The 24634-nt window shown below is 41.6% G+C and overlaps 1 protein-coding gene across 3 annotated transcripts in view; it reads left to right on the forward strand.

Moving 5' to 3' along the window:
- The window catches only part of tspan4a (tetraspanin 4a), a 63653-nt gene that overhangs the window by 9755 nt on the left and 29264 nt on the right, over window positions 1–24634 (forward strand). Inside the window, exons 1-2 of one of the 3 annotated variants that reach the window (XM_076992387.1) lie at window positions 17349–18319; window positions 19106–19185. In XM_076992387.1, coding sequence (XP_076848502.1) covers window positions 19123–19185 — 63 coding nt within the window. In that variant the 5' untranslated portion in view covers window positions 17349–18319; window positions 19106–19122. Of the gene's footprint in view, window positions 1–17345; window positions 19186–24634 lie in introns of those variants that run through there. The other 2 variants (XM_076992386.1, XM_076992385.1) reach the window with 2 other exon arrangements.

Here is a 24634-nt window from a genome sequence, read left to right on the forward strand (position 1 = left end):
TCTGAGTTAAAGTAATATTCAATTACCCAGCGAAAATGAACGGGCTCAGTTAGCTAGAAATGTACACAGCCACTATATATATATATATAGTATATTATAGTATATTGAAATACAGACTTTAATATAGCATTGTGATTAAAAGCTAAATTGCTATATCTGGTTAAGATGGACCTACTGCATCTGATCTAATGTTATGTTTTAAATGTATGATGTGTTATGTTAGACATACATTTTCTTCTGTCTCTTTTCTTTAATCTAATTATACACTCAATTAGTTTCCCCCTTCTGCTATCATGAATCATTAGCCCTTGTTCTTGGGCTGTTCCCACTGCCATAATTTACTGTGAAGCCTGTAGTCTCTGTGTGTTTTCACCTTAGTTTCTCCAGTGAAACAATTGTAGATTTAGGGCAAATTGTGTGTGTGTGTGTGTGTGTGTGTGTGTGTGTGTGTGTGTGTGTGTGTGTGTGTGTGTGTGTGTGTGTGTGTGTGTGTGTGTGTGTGTGATGCACATGATTTAAGTTTAATAGAGATAGAGTCAGTATAAGTATATCTTTGTCTAAATTCCTTTGGCATGCCTAATGGATGGAATACGGTTTTAAAAAGCAGAGAATGAACTACATTAGCTTTATTTTTTTCTTTTAAAGGAATGTATTGTGATTAAGAGTTTTAAAATGTTTTTAAAATAATTGTAATGTTTAAATAAACCTAACATGTTTGAGTGCCATAACGGCATAGTTTGATATTATTTATTATTATAAATAGAGAATATTTATTTATATATAAACCCTTTTGTGTCTTGAATTTGGCATTCTTTCTTAACAACAAAAGCAGTATTGCAAGCTTATTAACAAAATAGGTCAAACGGGAAGAGTAATGTTGCATAGAAGCCACAGTGCTGCTTATCACACTATTCAAGTTTTGTTTACTTTTCTGCACAGAGGCCAGTAACACTTAGAGCAATTAAATCACTCACCGCACCTAACCCCAAACAACATGAATACTCTTCCTCACCTTCCTGAATGAATCTTTTATGAATGTGTTGGAGCTCACATTCATCCTGCGACTGAAGTCCACAGCTGCCTCAGCACCTGTGAGGCCTCTGTGAATTCCTGCTTGTGGAAATGAAAACAGGACAGCAGAAGGATCCTGCAGTCCTGCAGTCGCATCCCGCACCGCGTGCGAAGCCTTGTGCACAGTCTGTTGTGCTTGAGTGTGTAACTAAACCAATAAAGCGGGCTTGTTGAAAAACACGGTCATTAACATTTCACGCTAACAGAGTTTGCTGCCGTGGTCATCAGTCTGTTAGAGAGGGAGAGAATGTGCTTATGTGCGAATATGTTTCCTGCGCTGGGTTCATGGCGGTGGTGGTTAAAGATACAAGAAAGATGAGCTCTCCTTCAAATTTTTAGCATCCTTCTGATTAATCTTCTAAAACCAAATCTACCTTGCAAAATGGCTTTCTTTGGTAGGCCTAAGTTATATAAGATCTGCAGAATAAGAAATCTCACAAGTGTATTCATTGTCATTGTGAAAACCTTGAGAAGCAGACCCTCCAAAGACCCCAGTCATTTATTCATTTGTTCATTCATTATTATTATTTTTCTTTCTTTTTAATGAATGCTCAGGCACTGGTTCTAGTAGCCCATTACCCAGGACTGAATGTGGGGTTACAGTCATATTTCGCTGAAGCAGTGTTGTTCTGTCCTCTTGTGCTCTTGCAGCTGACCTGCTAGTGCTGGAAGCGGCTATAGTTGCTACTCCAAGTCCAGATTTGATTCTCAGGCTACATATGTGCTGTCGTAGTAATCAATATGTATGTTAAAGAGCATTTGCCAAATATTATATGAACTGCAGCCAGCAAGAATTGATGGTGTGTAAACTTTGAATAGGACAAGATTTGGATATGGTGCAGTTAAACTGGGTATGGCCCAATTATCATCCATTTTAACCTGAGCCAAAGAAGCATGTTGGTTATCGGGCTGCAGAAAAAATACTTTGAATTCATCTGCATATGGAAATTAGGCTATGAATACGATATTTTATGCATATATGCAAATGCGTGAATATTTATTATGAATATTTATTTTTATTTATTTGGTGTAATTTTATTATGGAATTGTGAAAATTCCATGTCCTCTTATGTTTGGTTCCACAAGACATTGATTAGCGTAATTATTTTGTAGAATTGTCAGAAGCTTGTATCTCTCAATGGAGGTAGACTTGACTGACAGCACCCTGCTGTACTGAATCTTGTCTTCTCATGCGTATTATCTTGGCTGTTTGACTTGCTAAAAGAAGATGCTAATTAGAGCTGCTCTCAGTTCAGTTGTTCATTGTGTATGCAGTGCAACTTTGTGCATTGCCCGGTAGTTTTTGTAACATGCAGTACCTTGATTCAACAGCAGGGGAACACAAAAGCCACCAGTTTACTCCATGGCATTAACTGGGAAGCGGAAAAGTGTAACAAACCTTCCCTCGTGTTTTGATCTTCCCTTCATCTTCTCCTTTATTTCTATATCTCACATCTGCTTTTCCTCATTAGGTTTATAGCCCGACTGTTCTTTTCTCACGTTTCTCATTCATGTTTTCGTTTCTCCTCTCTTCTTCTCTCTTGCATTCTTTTCCGTGCTGAACCCATTTTGGTAACTTCTTTTCTGTCTTGCTGCTACCTGCTGGCAGCTAATTAGAGGCTGTAGCCTCTCTAGTCTCTGTGGATGATTCATTGAAGCAAACAGGCGTGCAGTAGGAAGCAGTGATTTAGTAGGAAGTCAATTGGCACACGGTAGGATGCAGTGATTTGGGCAAGACCAGTCAGCTCAGGCCTGGGACATGCAAAGATGTAATGTTGACAAGGTTAGCAGTTGTTTTTTTCAGGCCAGTTTTTCATCTGAAAACTTTTTCAATTTCATGATATGGTGTCAGTTAAATTGATTCTCGTGAATCAATGATGAAAGGACAAGATAGCATATTATGGTGTTCAGCACAATGACTTCAATGCAGTGTGCAGGTGATCATTATAGAATATACATATATACACACACACATGTAGTAAACAAAGTTTCCAGAGAAACCATTTTTATATTTCTACGTATCTTACCTAACACACACACTGTATACTGTATATACTATAGCTCACATCTCCAAAACATGTGTCTTAAGACGTGTGTGCTGTCAGATGTTGCCCATTGCAAATTCTGAGCTTAATACTGGTTTAAGCTACTAAGCTTAACCATAATCATAACTTAAATCATAAAGCTCCCCCCCATTAACAAATGTGCGTTTACAGTAGGAGACGAATGCAAAGTGCTCACTGCAGCCCACAATGCTTGAGACCATAGATAAAAATGTTATTGCATCGGGAGGACAGTAGTGTGAACTACAGTACATATGTACCCTTATACATAAAAATGCATGGGACTAAAATAATGGACCTTGCCAAAGGGTAGTCATATGTTACCATTGTAAATAAAAAAATACTAACTGGGAACTGTCATCCAGTATTGATTTTACCATTGTACATTAAAAATGTATTTTAAAGTATATGTTGGCTTTATAAGCTTCAATTACAAGATTTGAACATAACAAGTTTCTTTTCTTCACTGAAAGAAAAGCCAGTTCTCAATTTCATGACTTATGATTAGATTATACATTAATGTTAGATTATTGTTACTAATATTTCAATGTGAGGTCAAAGTTGTTCCAATCTAATATTACGCTTAATGCTTCAGCTAATCTGTTAAACTTGCATTGGCTCGCATAATGAAATATACAGTAGGCTATATTCAGGTTCTTAGTGTGGCAACAGACGTTACAGCACATGCTAGCTGCACAGAACCAGACTTGGCTAATCTGGCAGGGAAGGATGGCCCTTCTTGGATGGTGTCACGGTGAGGACCCCGGCCCCTCCCTTTTGGGCGTGTGTTTACGTGGTCCACGTGTACTTGTCTGCGTCTGTGGTTGTCTGTGGGTGCGGTTATGTCTTGTGAATATCCGTCTCACCTGTGCATCGTCTCGTAATCACGCGGGGCTAATGTGGTTTGTCTATTTAATGTGCGCTCGCGCAGTGTCCTGTGCTCGTCGTTGTCTGAGTCTGAATGTTCTCTGTGAACGTTGTCTAAGTCTAAACGTTTCAGGTCTACGTTACGTGTTTAAATGTGCGCATACTGCGCTATTCTGTGTCACAATAAACGTGACGTCTGTGACCAAGCCGGGATTTGTGTCTCATCCTTCGCTCTGCACCGGACGTCACAGATGGGGATCTCCATGTAGACCTGCAGGGCTGTTTCTCCATTCTTTACTTTCCCTGTGTGCTTTCTTCGTATGAACTTGACATATCATCAGTTGACATACCTGAAAAGCCATTTGTTGTTTTTTTTTAGGATTACATGCTATAATAAGGCTGAGCATGTGGATATTGTAATGTATTTGATCGTATACAAAACATGTGGAGCAAATAGCATCAGGTTGGTGTTTTTGAAATAGCTTTCTTGTTGCTTCAAACTTGGGTTCATTGCTATTTCATAGCATTGCTCATCAACTTTGATTTGTTAATTTTCTTTTTTTACTAGTGTTTGTAAATATATTTTTGAGAACGCGTAACTCCTGCTTTCCGGGCAGATTGTCTCTCTGTAATCTTTAGAAAGGCAGACAATAGTGGGACCAGCTGGTACTGCAGATTACGTGCACACAGCATAATGTCATGCTAACATACATAATATTTCAGCAAATTCATGGGTCCACACTCCAGCATCTTCTCAACAATAATTAGACAAACTGAAGGACACTCTGTTTACATCACAACACCATTTCATGCAGGAAAAATGTACAGAACATGACGAACATGTTCATTTCATTTTTCTGTCAGAGGATTTTGACTGTAAATAGAGAGGTTTTGAGATGTTCTTAGAAAATGTGAAAATGTTCTTGGAAAATGTCCACCCGAATTGAGAACAATGGGTTAAGTCATCACATGAAGCTGGAGATTAGAGTCTTTTAATCTATAGATGCAAGTTATACATGGCTATTTTTCTTACATCTTTTATTTATTTTCCTGGTGTATAAAACTACAGAGACAGCAGTCCCTGATCTTGATGGGAACATCTTCAATATCAGAAGACAGGCAATCACCAGTCTTGGAGTGGAGTAAATCATTATACTATAGAAAGATGTCGACTGCACACACACTCCACTGCTTTCAACAGCCTCCTCTTCTATGGAAAAATAGACACCGACGGTCAACAAACTGAAAATTGAAGCGTATATGTTGCTGATTTACCTCCGTGCTGCCACAACCTGCCAGCTTCACTGTTGAAGACATCAGGAAGTGTTTACAGTTCCCCACTTTAAATCCCTCTGCTGCATGAGTCCGAAGCAGCACACACTGAATGAGGAAATGAAGAATTGCCTGAAGCAAGCCACTGCATCCTTTCCAGGACTTCATAATAAGCATGTAACTCTTGACACAAGGCTTTAGCTTTATCCAGCCCACTGCATTTCCACTGCATTTAGCCTATATGTAAGTGCCAAATAAAAACCTTAAGAGCCTTTAATATCCAATCCTTCCAGAAGATCCATCCATCACTTTCTAGGACAGTCTCCACCACTCTGTCAACACAAGCAGCATTGAATCCACCATACATCACCGTCACTGTAAATGGACAGAGCATAATTCCAGACATCCTCAGCAAATGCCCTGTGACCAACTGCACAAATGCCAGTGCTTGGCTCATCGCCAGGAAGCCAAACACCACTTAAAGATTACACTGATATACAGTTGTGATCAAATTTATTCAACCCCCAATGCTGCGAAGGGTTTTATGGAATTCAGTGCACATTTGTAATTGTGTTCATAATGAAATCTTACAAGGACTTGTTAAAGAACTAAATGCAACTAAGATAGCATCAATTTTTTTTGTCATAAAGTATTAAATGGCCTTTTTGTGATTTCTTCATTGACACAATTATTCAACCCCTTTACGACTACCACTCCTAAGAACAGAGGTTCATTCCAGTGTTTTCCATCAGGTATTGAAAACATCTGTGGATGTCAACGAGCAGCAATCAAGCATGATACACACCAATTAGGCAGATTTAAAAGGACTGTGATACTCAGCTCTTTCTAGACATCTACTGGTGTGTTTCCAAGCATGGTGAAGGCAAGAGAATGGTCCCAGAAGACAAGAGAAGAGGTTATTGCTCTTCACAAGAATGGCAATGGATATAAAAAGATTGCGAAGTTGTTAAATATTCCAAGAGACACTATCGGAAGTATCATTCGCAAGTTCAAGTTAAAGGGCACAGTGGAAACGTTACCTGGTCGTGGCAGAAAGAAGATCCTGACCGTGACTGCTGTGCGCTACCTGAAGCGTAATGTGGAGAAAAATCCCAGCGTGACTGCTAAGGAACTGAAAAAAGACCTGTCAGATGTGGGCACTGAAGTTTCAGCTCAGACAATAAGGCGCGCACTGCATAACGAAGACCTCCATGCCAGAACGCCCAGACGCACCCCCTTGCTGACTCCAAAGAACAAGAAAAGTCGACTGCAGTATGCCAAAAGTCATGTGGACAAGCCACAAAGGTTTTGGGACAGTGTACTGTGGTCAGATGAAACTAAATTAGAACTGTTTGGGACAATAGACCAGCGCTATGTTTGGAGAAGGAAGAACCAGGCTTATGAACAAAAGAACACCTTGCCTACTGTGAAGCATGGCGGGGGGTCAATTATGCTTTGGGGCTGTTTTGCTTCTAATGGTACAGGAAAGCTTCAACGTGTGCAGGGTACCATGAATTCCCTTCAGTACCAGGAGATCTTGGAGGAAAATGTGATGGAGTCAGTCACAAACCTGCGGCTTGGGAGACGTTGGAACTTCCAACAGGACAATGATCCGAAGCACACATCCAAGTCCACTAGAGCATGGTTGAACATGAAAGGCTGGAACATTCTAGAGTGGCCATCGCAATCACCAGACTTAAATCCAATTGAGAACCTCTGGTGGGACCTAAAGAAGGCAGTTGCAGTGCGCAAGCCTAAGAATGTGACTGAACTGGAGGCTTTTGCCCATGAAGAATGGGCTAAGATACCCATAGGTCGCTGCAAGACACTTGTGTCAAGCTATGCTTCACGCTTGAAAGCTGTCATAACTGGAAAAGGATGTTGTACTAAGTACTAAAAAATAATGTCACTAGGGGGTTGAATAAAACTGATAATGATGTGAGCACAGTAAAGACATTTGTGGTTATTCCATCATAAATATTATGTTATGTTTGTCTAATTTATAAGTGCCTCTTTGATATAATTGTAAATAAGATGACTGAAATGATCAAAATCAATGTCAAACTGGCCAAAACACTTTATTTCAGTGGGGGTTGAATAAATTTGATCACAACTGTAACATCCATCCCCTTCAAACTCCTGCTGAAACCACTGTGGCGGTGTCTTTGTGTGGACTGAAGAAGGTGTACTTAATGTCAGCAGATGCAGTGTTAAAAGAGGAATGCTTATAAAAAAAACCCCAAGAGCATCCACCCACCAAACATTCATATGTTCTGTTTGTATTTACCATTTACCATTCCACATTCAGACTAGGGCTGTAGATGATAAGGATTATTCTCAGAATATTTTAGCTTGGCTGACTGAGTGAGTAGAAACACCCTCCCCTCGACCCCCGCACTAATTACACTGGAGACAATGGAAGTGGAATTAGAGTGGTGGAGAGAAGGAATCTTACACACACCGTCTCCCAGAGCCCTCACACAAATCCCACAGGACAGGAAATGTGCAGCAGTAATGATGTTTGGGTTTTGTCCAAATATCTGGCATGGCAATAGAACCTTTACTTGACACAGTTCCACCAAACCTTTTTTTTAAATGGTGACAAATTTAGAGTCTGAGTTATAGTCACTAATTAATGAACCAGTATAACAAAGTGTGCAATGAAGCAAGCGTACACACAGTTAATAAGGCCCACAGAAGGGAGGCTTGCAGGATTTGGACTCCCATGTCCTTGACATGGTGACTTTTAGAATTCTAACTGGCTTTCAAGATATCAGTCTTCACTGTACCATCAGTACTGTACTGTATTGTACTGTATCAAGTCTTCACTGTACCATACTGTACTGTATCGACTCTTCACTGTACCATCAGTACTGTACTGTATCAGGTCTTCACTGTACCATCAGTACTGTACTGTATCAGGTCTTCACTGTACCACCATCATGATTCATGTGGTACAGATTCAGCACATATGATTCAAAATGGGAATGAAATCATTAGTTTATTGGCTTATCTGAGCTCAAAATTACTTTAAATAGAAACACCTACACAGTACCTATACTCTATACTCACTGGACTCTGTTCGGTCTTCTTGTATGTACATTTTGTGGGGATACAGTTGTTGACTATAGATCCATTCTTTCAATTTGTAACCCTCTACTCTGTTGATCACTGGTCAGATCCTGACCCCAGGACTACAGCAGACCAGATTTTATTTAGGTGTTATGTCATTTTCAATACAGCACTAACACTGTGGGTTGATAGCTATGATAGCTGGGTGGGTGTTGGGATTACTGGGTTTTTTCACATGAATTGTTACTATTGAATTGAGAGTGGACATCCACCAAAAAACACCTAACCAACAGTAGTCTAGTAATCTGAATCTAGACGAGGATTAAGGGTTGGTTGGATTAAAATTCATGGCATAGATGGGCTATGAACTCTACCCTAGCTGTACTCCACAATGTGTTTTTAATATTAATTTTGCAACAAAAAATGACATGGATTTTGTCATTCTTTTTGATAGAATCAAATATATGGAAAAAAAATTACACTGTAGAAGAAATTGTTTTATAGCAGCAAAATCTATGCTAATATAACTGCTTTTACTAAAGCTTTTAGCTATGGAGATTGTTACCAGAAAAAAAAACTGTCTTTAAAGTCTGACAGGCATTACTTATATTATTCTTTCATGTTCAGTCTGTATCTTTTTTCACTGCTATTTTCTGCTCAGTGTGATTAAACCAGTTAATATTTGAGCATGCGTATGTCTCTATATGTTCCTGCAAAGCCTGATTTGTATGCAGCTGGGATTTGTGAAATAATTGGATAATTCGCTCTGCAATCATTATCAATCAGTGCTTGCTGTAGTGCTAATGTGAAGTGGTTGAGGACCGGGCCTGGAATGCAGTCTGCTGGAAAGAAAGAGATCAATCACGTTCCCTGACATGCCACTCCTGAAGGCCGCTTCTCCTAGATTCACCCTGACATCGTCTTGCCGAGAAAAGGTCTTATAGTATGTTCCAGGAGTGTTGCATGTTATATTTCTACCTATTGCACAACTTATTTCTGAAACTGTGTGATCTATATTGTGGAAATGAAATGAGTTACGTGCCATAGATGCAAATTCAAACTGCCTGGCAGAGGAGACTAACATGGGTATTCATGCAGTAGTGGACTTTCATGTGAATGTGATGCCATTTGAGTGGTGCTCTTCTAAGATGGACCTGTCAGTGGAGTGTATCTTCAACTCCTGGGAACCTTAAATACATGGATCTTAGAGTGAAAGATGGAAAACTGATGAACAGAATGGCACAATACAAAACTAAAACTTTTTCACTGTCTTTATTATCAGACTCTGAAATATATATCTGAAATATATATTTATTATCAGACTCTGAAACATCTCTCTTTCTCTGTTTCTCTAGGGGCAACTGCCCACAAACAACCGTGCAAACACAGCTTGGAAACTGTGAAGATGTTTTTGATGATTTTCCTGGAAATAGGCCAATCTTTACTGCACTGATTCTCACTGGATCTGTTTTTTTATTATTATATTATTATTATTATTTTAGTTCTGTTTAAAATGGATATCAGTTGCTTTCACTTTCACAGCTGTAGAGTAATAGATGTGTTATTGTATATATTATCCAGAATGCCTTGTGCAATATGTTTTATATGTATAATTCATCAAAGGCACCGGTTCCCAAAGCACGTGCTGTGATATCTCATCCACACTAACAAATTTATATACTAACCTGATCGATTATGAAGCGCCTTGGCACTCTCTTCAACTAAAATATAGCTTGCTGATAATCATCTTATTTATTGTTATCATTTTGGAATGAGATACTCGTACTCCACAAGCATGCACAGTTTTTCCTTAAATTGAAAACCATAAAGCGTTTTAGCCATGCAGCTCTCGTTAGCAGGGGTTAGCGCAGCTTTATCTGGAGGGTGCAAGTCCAACTCCCTGCCACTAGAAGTAAGCTATGCAAAAAGGCTGAGGTGCTACTGTGTTAATACAACACTAGACCATTAAGTTGTGATCTTTGTATGTGGGTGCTTCTGTTTTTATGAAAAATGCCTTCATAAATAATTGAATTAGAAAGCCAAATTAGAATGAAGGCTAGTAACACTGTAGAATTCATATTTGTAGGAGCAAATGATGGCACGTTATCATTCCATAAAACAATAAAATAAACAACAACACTCAATTCTGCAATTTAACTGAGACATTTAGCTTTATTCTCCATTATTTTGCTTTTGTTTTTCTCTATTGGGATAAAAGCTAATGCACTTGATGCATATGCCTTTGCATTTGGTATTAGCTTTACAACCAGTATCTTCACAGTCACAGCTTTTTCGCCTGGTCTTTATTTTTTTAAATGTGTTTGCAGAGAGATAATGGCAAATATCTGGCACATATATCTTGAGTAGGAGTATCACTTTTCTTTCTTCACGTCTCTCACTTCAGCTTTCTCCCTAACAGTAAAATGAGCACACCATGGTTCCTTAAAGCAAGTGGGAATATATAGGCAAATAGTGGAAGTGAACAGCAGTGCGGACGAGATAGGTGAGTGCAGAGAGGAGAGAGAGGTGTGCTTCTACAGACAAGCAGCCCTGACTAATGAGGAGGCTGGATTAATGCCCCTCACAGCCAGGCTGGCAGAGTGGCAGCTTTAACAAGGCTCTTGTCATGAACATTCCAGGCACATGATTTAACTTGTTCATTGAAGTGCTTAATGACATGTCCACACTACGTGATCAACAGAGGCACGTATCTCGTGAGAGCACACTGTAGTCGTCACAAGAACCTGTGAAACACTCCAGTTTCATTACATCTTTCCCTTTTCTGAAAAGAAAAGAACAACAATTAACATTATCCATAGTTTTCAAACTCTCCAATATTCTAGAGAGATTCTAGAGTTGCATGTGGCTCAACTCGGCAAGAGGAATGTGGTCTCTTTGGGCACCTAAACAACTTTTCATTTAGAAGTATTTCTGCATTACATAATTGAGTCAAATTCAGCAATGTTATTACCAGTGCTTGGCATGTGTAAACATGTTTTTATAAGCTCAGTGTAATTATGCTGTAATTATGTAATTAAACCATATAATTTCCAGAAAACCATTATTGTAAATTATGTATTTAATTAAAAATATCTTATCTCTAGTCCGACAACCCCCCCATTTTAACCTGATGGTACGATCCTTGTCTGTCATCTCAAGTGACACAGCATGCACACCAGCACAAAATTCAGTTTGTGCAAGGAGTGCCCTTGTCTGAGCAGCGAGGTGAAAAGAGTGTGCTATTATCCTAAAATGAGCTAATTCCAATCTTTCACGAAATAGAGCCAGTTCAAACAGCCTAGATTAGAACATACCATAGAGACCACGCTATTTTTGAAATCTTACAACCTCAAAGTAACACATGCCGTTTTACATATGGGCTGACAGTCTTATACACTAGGGCACTGTGGTAGACAGCCCATTGTCCATAGCAGCATAGGGACTTTTTTCGCAAGTAGTTACATCTTTCTGCCTCTAGAGGTCACTGTAATTTGCTGTGGCTGTCATGACAGCACAGCTACTCTGTGAATCCAGGTGACTGATTCTTAGGCCATACTTAAGAACTGGACTGGTTCTATGAGGCAGTGGTGGAAGGATTGTCTGGAACAAGTAGGAGGTGTTGCTGATTCCTTCTGTTTATAGTTCTATTCTCAGTCAGGACAACACATGATCTTGGTCCAGAGGACTTACTCAGTGCTCAAAAAGGTGTCCACCCTTTTTTTTTTTGCTTCATCTAGTTTACCTCGGGCACTTTGTCCTCGGATGAGCTCTGGGAGGACATGGACAGTGTGTCAGCTCTCTGGCTTTCTGGTCCCTCTGGCTGACTTCAGCATGATGGATGAGTAAAGACTTCAGCGTTTTGTCCAGCAGCGGAACAGTGGTGTGAATTTGATGACCCATCGTCTCCTGGGTGGAGCTTACACCGATCGCACTGGTGGGCATTGCCTGGTAACAGACTGTGCTTCCCTGTTCGTACAGTCCTCTCAGCTACTATGTTTGACTGTGAACAACAGGGCTACATGTCAAATGCATGAAACCACATTTTGTCCCGGAAATGTTTAAAATTCAGCAGAGGACAACTGTGGTCCGTTGTGACTGACACGTGAAACAGGAATGCTCTGCCTTGTGAACGTGCTTTTAAATTTAGCAATGACCTAGTGGGACTATATCTGTATAATAACAGCCCACAACTATCACATACACAGCTCAGGGTCAGTTTCCTGCCAAGGGCCATCTGGAAGGACTATCACGATCAGTGATCCTTTGAGTCTGCTTGTTTCAAAGGAATCACTTTTATTCTAATATCACTGCCGATCCCAGACCTAAACTTCGGTTTCGTCCTCTATGTTTGGTCAGTCCCTTTGTGACCTTCATGCATTCACTGCGACACCTCCATTGTTGAGGATGCAAATAGCCTATGTTGATATAACAGCATACCACTAAATTTTGAGAGATGGGCTCTTGGTTGCAGTATGACTGCAGCCTGATTATTTTCCATCCTCTGTGGAGATGAAGATTTGGATGTTGTGACTGTTAATCTACAGCAACCTCCTATTCAGTGTCAGTTTCGAATTCACTCTGCAGTGGTCTCCTCAACAAGGTGTCAGCAACCACCAGCTGTTTCAATGTGCAGAACGACATCATCTAAGCCCCCCAGATAACGTAAAAAGTGTTCACATACCCAAACCACAGCAAAGCACTCCTTTTCAATCTCAGAATCTTTTTATTGAGTACGTGAACAGACAGCAACTGATCTAGGCATATCTGGGTCTCGCTGAGACAGTGTGGCCTCATGTGTATAGCTATTTTCACCCGTAAAGACTACAGTGAGTTTGTTGATGTCATCGAAGGACAATACCTGTGCTGATGCAAGTGCAGACTTCACCCTTCTGTGGTTCTTCTCACACAGTGTTTCACATGGTGTGCATATGGTTGAGAGACCACACAAGACTTTAATCCAGCATGGCTAGGGCTTGGGGAAGCTCAGTAATATTTGGAAGGGATTGGCAGGTCTGTGATTGCTCTGACTTTAACTTCTGACTTTTTCTATCTTTCTCAACGGTATCACCAAATCTCGGGTTTGCTGAAGTGACCCTTCTTCATTAAGCTTCATTCCAGATCCCTGAAGGAAGGTGTGCAAAACAATGTTCATGTCTGTCACTACTGCATCACCCTTATGGTTTCTCAGTTGTGTGCATATCTATCTCTGGACTATTTCCAGAGTTTAGGTAATGCTGATCGGGAGATGGTGGAATCTGAATATCCCTACGGATGTACTGAAGGTCATTAACTGCAGAGTTGGGATGAAGTGAAATTTGGCAAAAGCTGCTAGATGTTTTCAATGTGGAAAATATTTTTTTTTCCTGAAAGCCTGGGAGAAGTGTCTTACAAACAGAGAATGCAGAATCTTTTGTGCTTGACAGAATTATTGGTCTTTTTTCGATCACCATGCCTTTTTCTTGATCGCCAGCACCAAGTCTGTTGGCTTGGTGACCTCCTCTATGATGCTCAGTTACAGCATCTGTTTCAGCTCCTCCCCAACCTCAGGCAAAATGGAAACTCAGTGTGGCATTATGAGGCCCGAGGCTGAGTTGGTCAGAGTTCAGCCTTTGCTGATTTGAAATTCAGCAGCTCTATAACTTAGTCATTTTCAGTCATGCCTTCTGCTCTATTGACCAACCCCATTTCACATGCAATAGCACTTTTGAGTAAATTATTTGGGTAAGAGCCTTCAATTACTTAAATCTACCATTTATGACCCGTCTCTTTGTATTCACAAGAGGTTTGGAATTCTCTAGCACATGCTAGTTTGCCTCCTGGATGGCAGGTGTTTTCCTAGATGGGGGGTGTTCATGCATGCATTGCAGGTGCATGCATTCATCAGTTGCAGGTGTTGCAGCATGATCAGATAAGTGCCCCGTGACATCCCTGTACTATCTTGAACTTTGCCATTGACAGAGATGTTAACATTCCGCAGGTCACCACTCTGCACTTAACGTGTGGACGCTAGGATGTCTTGGTCTTCACTTTGTTAACCCTCACCATTTCTGTTTCAGACACTCATAATGCTCCATTTGTTTTACATTATCAGCACCGTGTTGTGCAGTTTTGAGAATCTTAGCTACTCTGGCTTCTAGTTACCTGATCAGTGTCTTTTTCTGTCTTCAGTTGGTTTTACTGTCATGTGGTGGTTATGGCAGGATGATACAATGGCTATGGTATGATGGTTATGGTGAGATGGCTATGGTATGATGGTTATGGTGCGATGGCTATGGTATGATGGTTATGGTGCGATGGCTATGGTATGATGGTTATGGTGCGATGGTTATGATGTGATGGCTATGGTGCGATGGTTATAGTGCGATGGTTATGGTACGATGGTTATGGTGCGATTATTATGGTGCGATGGCTATGGTGAGATGGTTATGGTGTGATGGCTATGGTGAGATGGTTATAGTATGATGGTTACAGTGCAATGGCTATGGCACGATGGCTATGGTGCAATGGTTATGATGTGATGGTTATGATGCGATGGTTATGATGCGATGGATATGATGCGATGGTTGTGGTGCAATGGCTATGGTGCGATGGTTATGATGCGATGGTTATGGTGCGATGGTTATGATGCGATGGTTATGGTGTGATGGTTATGGTGCGATGGTTATGATGCGATGGCTATGATGCGATGGTTATGGTGCGATGGCTTTGGTGCTATTTATGATGCGTTGGTTATGGTGTGATGGCTATGGTGTGATGATTATGGTGCAATTACTATGGTGCGATGGCTATGGTGCGATGGCTATGGTGCGATGGCTATGATGTGATGGTTATGATGCGATGGTTATGGTGCGATGGCTATGGTGCGATGGTTATGATGCGATGGATATGATGCGATGGTTATGGTGCGATGGCTATGGTGCGATGGTTATGATGCGATGGTTATGGTGCGATTGCTATGGTGCGATGGTTTATGGTGCGATGGTTATGGTGCGATGGTTATGGTGCGATGGCTATGGTGTGATGATTATGGTGCAATTACTATGGTGCGATGGCTATGGTGCGATGGCTATGATGTGATGGTTATGATGCGATGGTTATGGTGCGATGGCTATGGTGCGATGGTTATGGTGCGATGGTTACGGTGTGATGGTTATGGGGTGATGGCTATGGGGTGATGGTTATGGTGCGATGGTTATGGTGCGATGGTTATGGTGTGATGGTTATGGTGTGATGGTTATGGGGTGATGGCTATGGTGCGATGGTTATGGCTTTTTTGACTGTCAGCCCAGATTCTAATTGATGTTTCTGTGCCACTTCACTGTCTATCCCATCCCTAATACTTTGTTCTTTAGCTGCACCAAATTTGCGGTATTCCGTAAATTCATAAAGACTTTTCACAAATGACTCTGCAGACTCTCCAACATTCTGAATGCACCACTTTGCGCTTTGGCAAAAAATGCTCATCGAAATTGGCGATGATTGTGTTGTAACAAGATGAGATAAAGATGAAATAAAAAAAACAAATCCTGAGTGCTAACTAGATGATAGATGACTGAGAAAAGTCGATAGGCTTCTGGTGGGAAAATTTAAACATTGGAGAAATGGCTTGGATTCTCTGGTCTGTCAATATTTACTCTTCTGAAACCATGTCATGAACATTCCAGGCGCAGGAATGAATTTGCTACCTGAACTGTCCAGAAAGACAAAAACAAAATTCATATTCCTGTCCTCTTATTCCCTGTCATGTGACTCACAAAAACCTATGACAATCTGATTTTATTACAGTTTCTTTCAAATAAAATAGAAAGAGAGAAATGAGAAATGGACTGGCGAAAGTGTGAGCGTGTATATGTGTTTTGTTCATTCATTTGTGCTTATAGTGAATACTATAATGAATACACACTTATAGTTATCATCCCAACTGCAGCAAATAACTAACTCACTCTCCTAAATGGTAACGGCTCATTGGCAATTAACTCATGTCACTAAATGACAGCTGATCCTAACACCAGTGTGTTAAAGAGCATGTTCTGCTTAAAGAGTTGTGCTTACCATAACGGACTACTCACAGGGTGTATAATTACTTTCATCTAGATGAGCTGATAAATCTTAGTGTGTCTCACTGCATGCTCAGTGTGTCAAGACTAGATGAAGAGCATATAAAAGGTTTTGATAGATGGACACAAATGGGGTTTGGGATTTTTATTTCAATATTTAGATGCAGAAAGTGTATTTTGTTTTCGTTTGAGATATTATTTAAACTCTCCTTCTCTTACCCCTAAACACAGCCATTTACCCCCTATACACAGACATTTCTTTGTGTTTGTTGTTGCTGGAAATGGGTACACACACAGACACACACTTCAGTTCTTGGTTAGCTGTTGCCTGTCCCTTTAAGCACGATTGCAGAAGCAGTGAGTGACAACATATCAGCAGTGGGAAATCAAACTGCCACACATTCACGCAAGCATGCACAGACACACATACTCACACACACAAACAATAACATTCTAGACAGGTTCTGAAATAAATCTGCTCATAATCACTGTTTCCACATCAGGTTTTCTTCATCTGCTCCTTGCTGTCATTTATCATGTCTTTGCAGGATATTCATCCTGCTACAGCAACATTCATCTAAGTCATCTATACTCATGCATATACTCTTACATGACTATTTTTAAAGTATGACTGTAGTAGGCAGCATTTCTGTTTTCTAAATGTTACACTGGCCTTGTGCACAGAAACAGTATGAGATGAAAGATCACGCTATACTGCATCACACGTGCACCACTGGTGTAATAACCACCTCTAGTGCCTTTGTAACGGCGCTTGGAAGAGAAAGAGAGGGAGAGGGAGGGAGACAGTGTTGGGGGTGCAGCAGAGACGCTGGATTGGTTAAGCTTGGAGGGGGAGTGGCTAAATTCTGAATGATTTGTGAGACGCCCCACCCTAGAAGGATTTGGGGACAGTTACCAATGAGGCAGAGGGAGGGTGGGAAGAGAGGTTGAGGGGGAGATATGGTGTGCACAAAGCGTGCGTCTGAGTGGGCGTATGTGAGAGAGAGGTAGAGAAAAGGAAGGAGGGAGAGAGAGAGAGAGAAAAAGAGAGAGAGAGAGAGAGACGGAGGGAGCTGGAAGCAGTCTGAGTGGACTCCTGTTCCAGCATTGCTGCTGTGCTGAGGAATATAGGAACAGCCCACTCCACCGCCTCGGTGCCACACACACACACACACGCGTGCACGCGCACGCACCTCAGCTGAGAGGAGAGGACAGCGGGACAGACCTATTCAGAACTCACTGCCTGGTTCTGCTGGGACAGCTGGATCTTAAAGTGCACCTTTGGGAGAAGGAAGGACCGAAGGAGATTGGACGAGAGGCTGAACGGAGGGATAGAAATCTGGCAAGAGTAAAAGCCCGGGGTAAAGGTTGGGAGGGAGGGCAGGTGTGAAAGCAAAAGGAGAGAGAGAAAGGAAGACAGAGGCAGTTTAGCCCTTCCAGCAGGAAAAGGAAGCCAGTATAGGAGACAGCACCAGAGGGAAGAAGAAAGAGTATAAGACTGTGCACATGGCAGCCAGGAGGATGAGCCTCGACACAGGAAAACAGAAGCCCGCCTGCTGCGTTCGAGGAGTTTGGGCTACGTTGCTTCCGTTTGCGTTTTAATTCTCCCAGCCGCTCGTCTCTCTGACTGTGAGGTCTCGCCTTCTCTTAAGTTCAGCTGGTGTCATAAAGTCATGGCACGGGCTTTAGCAGCAGCGCGTGTTTGATTTCATCCTACCAGAAGCTGTGGTGTGTGTGTGTGTGTGTGTGTGTGTGTGTGTGTGTGTGTGTGTGTGTGTGTGTGTGTGTGTGTGTGTGTGTGTGTGTGACAGAGTGCAAGCATGAGTGTGTGTGTGCAAGTGTGTGTCTGAATGGCTTAGCAGAGAGAGAAGCTTGCGTGGGCTTCAGGTGGATGGCAGGATGCGTGCTGATAGACTGGTAAGCTGCCTGCACACCTGTCTCCAAGCTGCATGCAGAGTTTCCTCCCAGCATCCTGTCAAAGTGGCAACCGAGTGAGGAGATTAGCATCTGCTAGAGTGGCCGAGCTGCTGTCGTACCGAAGCTTTGTTAGTGGTTAATCGCGCCGGAGTTGCATGCGAGAGTTGGTGGACTGGGGAGCAGGACCTGATGGAGAACCTTAGAGCAGAGCTCACCTGAGATTTGGGCGACTCGTAAGGGTGTGGTTGGCCCTCTGTCGGATTCAGTTAAGGTTGTGCAGTTTGACTAGGGAGTGAAAATTCCTTTTTAGAAGAACTAAAGCTATTTGACTTTAGGACACTGAAGCCTTTTAAAGTCATTTGAGTTATGTGAACTTTTCATCATGAAGACGCATGTTATTATGGCCGGCTAAACACAAACATTGGGTTTTTTTTTCTTTTTAAACATTTTTATGCAGATTTAATTTTTTCTTTCATTTGGTACTGAGCCTTACCCAAATGGGGATCATTTGGCCCTTGGGGGCCCCAGTGCCAGCACCGGCCCCGGACCCCAAAATGCGACGCTCAAGCACAGACGAGACTCCGTACCGGCGTAGCCCGTCTCTGGACAGCAAGGCGGGCTCGCCACGTGGGCACTGCAGCGGCGAGCAGGAACCCCGCGCCGGCCTCTTCGGCTTTGGCTTCCGCACGGCCCCGGGCCCGCAGACGGCCAAGGCTGGCTATGGCACGGCTCAGGGCAGGAAGTACGTGGTGTTTTACCTGGACCTCTCCTTCATCTTCCTCTTAGAGCTCCGCCGCTGTAGGATGGCAGAGGGCTGCATGAGGGCCCTGCGGTACGCCATGGTCTTCTTCAACCTGCTCTTCTGGGTGAGTACAAGATGAATACATCCAGCATTCACATCCAGCACTCGTAACCAGTAGGTGCACTTGTGTGTGCGCGCATCTGTGTGTGTGTGTGTGTGTGTGTGTGAGAGAGAGAGAGAGAGAGAGAGAGAGAGAGAGAGAGAGAGAGAGAGATAGAGAGAGAGAGAGAGAGAGAGAGAGAGAGAGGGAGATATTTTCTGGCATTATTACCTCCATATCAGGTCAGATCTCCCATCCTCACCATGTGTGTGGTGTTATCTTCTCTGTTTCACTTCACTGCAAGATTGACTGTGTGTCTGCTGTTTTGTATGTGGACCTCTCTCCACAGTCCTCATCTTGTGTTTTATTAAACTTCTCAAAGAGTAAAGAAGAGGTTTGCACAGAATACAAACGAGAGATCCCCCCCTGTCTTCCGTTTTTTGATCCATGGATGCATGTGGCTGTTGTTTTTCTGTAAAATGTGCAAATTGCTATAATGCGAATATGTTGTATGTAGATGGTCTTTGATGAAGTCTTCGTCTTTCTTCAGAACATAGTGTGCTCTTCTTTCTGTAACCTTAGCATCATTCTGTGCCACTACCTGATGCTACACTGACCTTGGAATGAAACAGTGTGTACTTGCGTCAGATTTTATTTTCCTGTTTCACCGTTTGTCCAAAGACAACACCACTGTCCTCATTCCAACCTGTGTGTATGTGTGTGCGTGTGTGTATGTGTATGAGAAATAGAGAGAGAGAGAGAGAGAGAGAGAGAGAGAGAGAGAGAGAGAGAGAGAGAGAGAGAGAAATGTCTGTGAATAGTATACATAACTACAAAAATGCTGTAACTGTGATAAAAGGTGAAATGCTGCACCTCTTGTTGACTGCTCTAGAGTGTCAGAGTCATCTAATACACAACTCCTCACACACACATTCATTCTCACACTAAATGTAATATGTAACTACATGAGTGCAAGCCTGGGTGCGCTGGTGGAATATTGCCATTAAGTGTCAACACGTTCTCCCACAACATCTCTTCAAATACGTTTGTGTTCATCACCAGAGGCTCTGTGTAGTAGATCCAGGATGTTTGTAGAAATGTGTCTTGTTGGGTTTTTTTAGAGCATGGATGGGGATAAGTACCCCTTGGTAATAAAGTCCAAGCCTTTGACACTGAGGATTGTAATGCTGGTGGTGTGCACAGGTCACCTTTGGAGATGAAGTGACCCTTGTGCAGCTTAAATCACAGCCTGTCACCACTGGACTGGCTCATCTGTTGGTTTGGTGGGGGGGTGTTATCCACAGCCATCTCAAATGGGCTGGTCCATATGTGATTAGCAGAAGGAAAGCATCAAAACACAGACTCAACTGTCTTTGCAGGCACCTGCTATTAGAGACTACCAGTGGACATGTTGGTACCCAAAAAACCTCCAATGGTGTAATTATGTCTGAAATGAGAAGAAGCACTTCATGTACACATTCATGTACACATTCATACACACATTCATGTACACATTCATGTACACATTCATACACACATTCATGTACACATTCATACACACATTCATACACACATTCATGTACACATTCACACACACATTCATGTACACATTCATGTACACATTCGTGTACACATTCATACACACATTCATGTACACATTCACACACATTCATGTACACATTCATGTACACATTCATGTACACATTCATGTACACATTCACACACACATTCATGTAAACATTCACACACACACACATTCACATACACATTCATGTACACATTCATGTACACATTCACACACACATTCATGTACACATTCACACACACACACATTCACACACATTCATGTACACATTCACACACATTCATGTACACATTCACACACACATTCATGTACACATTCATACACATTCACACACACATTCACACACACAGTCATGTACACATTCATGTACACATTCATGTACACGTTCACACACACATTCATGTACACATTCATGTACACATTCTCATGCTTACACACAACTCACAGAGCATGTGCAGATACAGGATATTCATATTTAAGCGTGGTCCATCAATGTCTTACATACTGAGGCTAAATAAGTACTCCTTCTCCCTCAAAAACATACATGTGCACACACACACACACACACACACACACACACACACACACACCCATCCAGCCATCCCCCCCCCCCCCACACACACACACAAACAAACAAAAGAACACCAACACATGCACATACACTCATATATATAGACCAATTGGTATCTGCATGGAGACAGAAATGCTTTTTGCCAGATGAGCAACAAACAAAAGAGTCTTTGTACCTTAGATGTGCTTTGATGAACCTTAATGTAGGATCAGTGACTTTTCCAAACAGCCTGGAATATTTAGTGCATCAGTGCATGCTGTCAATGACACTAAAAGCCTCGCAGGGTCCTAAAGAGAGCCATCCAGATCATTCCACACTCTGCACCAACACTTACTAATTAATCTTGTTAATGTTGCCATTCTCGCAACAAGGGTCCTGCAGGGTATGAAGAAAGAAAGCCCGTGCATGTGTGTGTGTGTGTGTGTGTGTGTGTGTATGTGTGTGTGTGTGTGTGTGTGTTGAAGGAAAAAGGAAGTAGAATACAATACACAGATGAAGAGATGAAGACAGGACCAGGAACCATGAGATGGAGCAAGAGCATGCTTAGATGTTATTTTTATGTTTCTGCTAATCTAGGTCAAAGCGGAATGGTTGCCTATCACTGCAGGCTCGTCTTAATGCCCACAGACACTGGCTCTTCCCCGCAATGCATTTTTAACACTGGCAGTATGTGGGTAAGTGCCTCTGGTCACTTATTCACACCAGAGACAGTGGACACTGAAAAGGTCAGTAGATCTGGACGTGTTTGGCTTCTCTCCTGCCAGGGTTATATTGGCTAATACTATACATTGCACGTCACATGGGACAATGCAGTTTACTTTTATCAAGGAGGATGATGACACGAGCCAAAAGGTCAAATCTGGCCGTGTGACAGACCCTCTCTGTTGCTTCGCCATTGCTCCAGGCTGAAATGGAGGTGGTGTTTCACGCACGCTGTGAGCCCGGGGCAGGCCTGGCACTCCTAACCAAGCCCATTATCAAATAAAGAGTGCTGCTGACCTGTATTTTGTGACATGAAACAAAATCACTTGTAACCATTTTGACACAAATCTTTTCAACTATCAGAACTGTTGTCAGGGGGCACCCACAAATGCCTTTGAATTCAACATTCTTTAAAATCATTTTATGCAAGACTGATGCATGTGGTATTTGATATTTAATGTTTTATCTGATAAAGGATAATGTTCATACATTTACATATACAGACAAAGGACTTTGGACCATATCTTAACTGTAATAGGAAAGAAACTTTTAGTGCATCCAAATTAGCTGACTGTTAGTTTAGATGTATGAATATCAGATAGGCCAGTGTGGATCGTCTCAAATCATCTACTAAGTCAGTAATTATTACTTGAAAGTATTCTGTCTGTTGTGTTGGTTTATGAGCCTGAGGGTCTTTAAGGGGAGCAATATGACATTTAAAAGACTTAAAGTAATTTAATTGGTATCAGACCTGGACTGAATACATAATTAAACCAGAGAAATTTCATGCCGCATTATTCAGTTATTCTGTTATATATGTATATTATAAAGGCATATATGAGTAAAAACAATGTGTGTGTATTTCAGCATATGTACATATGTAATTTAAGTTTGGACTGATGAATGGTATCTGGTGCTTCTAAAATCTAACTGACTGTCTGCCAGGAGAAAGTCAAATCTAACTTGATGACCACCTGATTCCCTGTAACAAGCTGTTTTGGCTTTAAACACAGAGAGGTTATGATAATACAGGATAGATAAAGGATAGATTGATTTCTGAGGTGTATCAGATTTTATCCACTTAACAAAAGGGATTTGATGATGTCTGTTTAAGGTTAATTTCCAAATGAAGTGATTTTTTAACAGCAAGTGTTGCACACTGAGGGGTCATTTTCCAATTCCACATGATTCACTGCATGAATCATGTTGAAGCTCACATCTGTGACTCACTGGAAAAAATCGATCAGCGTCCCTCAAGTAGGAGATCTAGGTGATATTGTATCTCCTGGAATTCAATGCTATGTACAAAGCTTTTACAGTGTATGCTAAAAATAAGACAAAGGAATGAACAGCCTACAGTAAAAACCAGGACTCTGCTCTATAATCTGAAGTAACGTTTGGCACTCACATAGGATATACGTAAAAACTAATTTCGGTAACATACATATAGCAATTCCATGATTCTATAAAAATGTGTAGGCTTAAGAGCAGCATCCTTCAGTTGATTTCAAAGCTCAGTTGAAGAGCATTGCTGTGAGACAAGGCTCTAAATTAAAACTGCTAAGAATGCCATGAAAAAAAAACTCCCGACTGTAGGGGGGAAAAAACCTGTTGTGCTTCTAAATTGTAGTAGATTGAAAATCTAGTGCTGAATAGATTTACGTAGACAAGCACCGACCTGACCTTGAAACCCTTCCACACTTGAATGATATTTTGAAGATGATGTGTTAGACGTTGTACGCTGTATTAGTTACCATCAAGTCCTGCAATACTTATTCCACTGCAGTCAATATTTTTTTTCAAGGTCAAATATATATATTTTCAAGAGTACCAAGTAAGATTTTTGTCTTTTTAATATTATGGCATACTGCTGATCTTCACACTATTTACACAGTGCCTGGAAGTCTGCAGTGATGTCTCACAGTTCCTGAGCTCAAGTATGTGAATGACACCTGCATTTCCAGCCTTCTGTTACATTCTGTGCTTCCTCCTCCTAAATGCAGTTTGATTTTGAACATTTTGCATTTTAACTTCTGTTTAGGTTATGAATATTGAATATTTTTGGCTGTTGTTGGGTTTTTTTAAAGCAACTCCGTCAGATCAGAAGTGAAACTGTGGAGCTTCTGGGATCAAGGTCCAAAACCCCTATCCTATAAACCATAGAATGTGGCACAATTGCGTGCACAGCTCTCAATCTGACCCCTGCACAGCTAAACCACTGAAGCACGATCGGCCGATGTCTCAGATTCAGTCAGCACATAGCTACTTGCATGCTCAGATTACATGTGCTTCTGATTTCTAAGATCTGAAATAGAGACCACCCCCCCACCCACCTCCTCACCATGTGATTTGCATTAGCATGATAGCATGGTAGCCCCTGCCCATTAACTAGGAGATCTGCACTCTCATAGACCGACTAAGCCTTCAGCTGAGCAAAGCAAGCTGACTGAGAGCTGCCAGTGTCTGCCCTGGTGAAGGAGCCCACGCGTATCACTCTGACGGCAGGACGACGTGGTACCGCTGGCATGCTGAGCAGCACGGGCACTGCTCCTCAGGGTCCACATGACACTGGAGCCTCTCGTATCGCCTCCCAAGAGCTGGATCAGTGTTGATTA

This window comes from Brachyhypopomus gauderio, chromosome 2 (assembly GCF_052324685.1).
Source record: "Brachyhypopomus gauderio isolate BG-103 chromosome 2, BGAUD_0.2, whole genome shotgun sequence".
NCBI classification, from domain to species: Eukaryota; Metazoa; Chordata; class Actinopteri; order Gymnotiformes; family Hypopomidae; genus Brachyhypopomus; species Brachyhypopomus gauderio.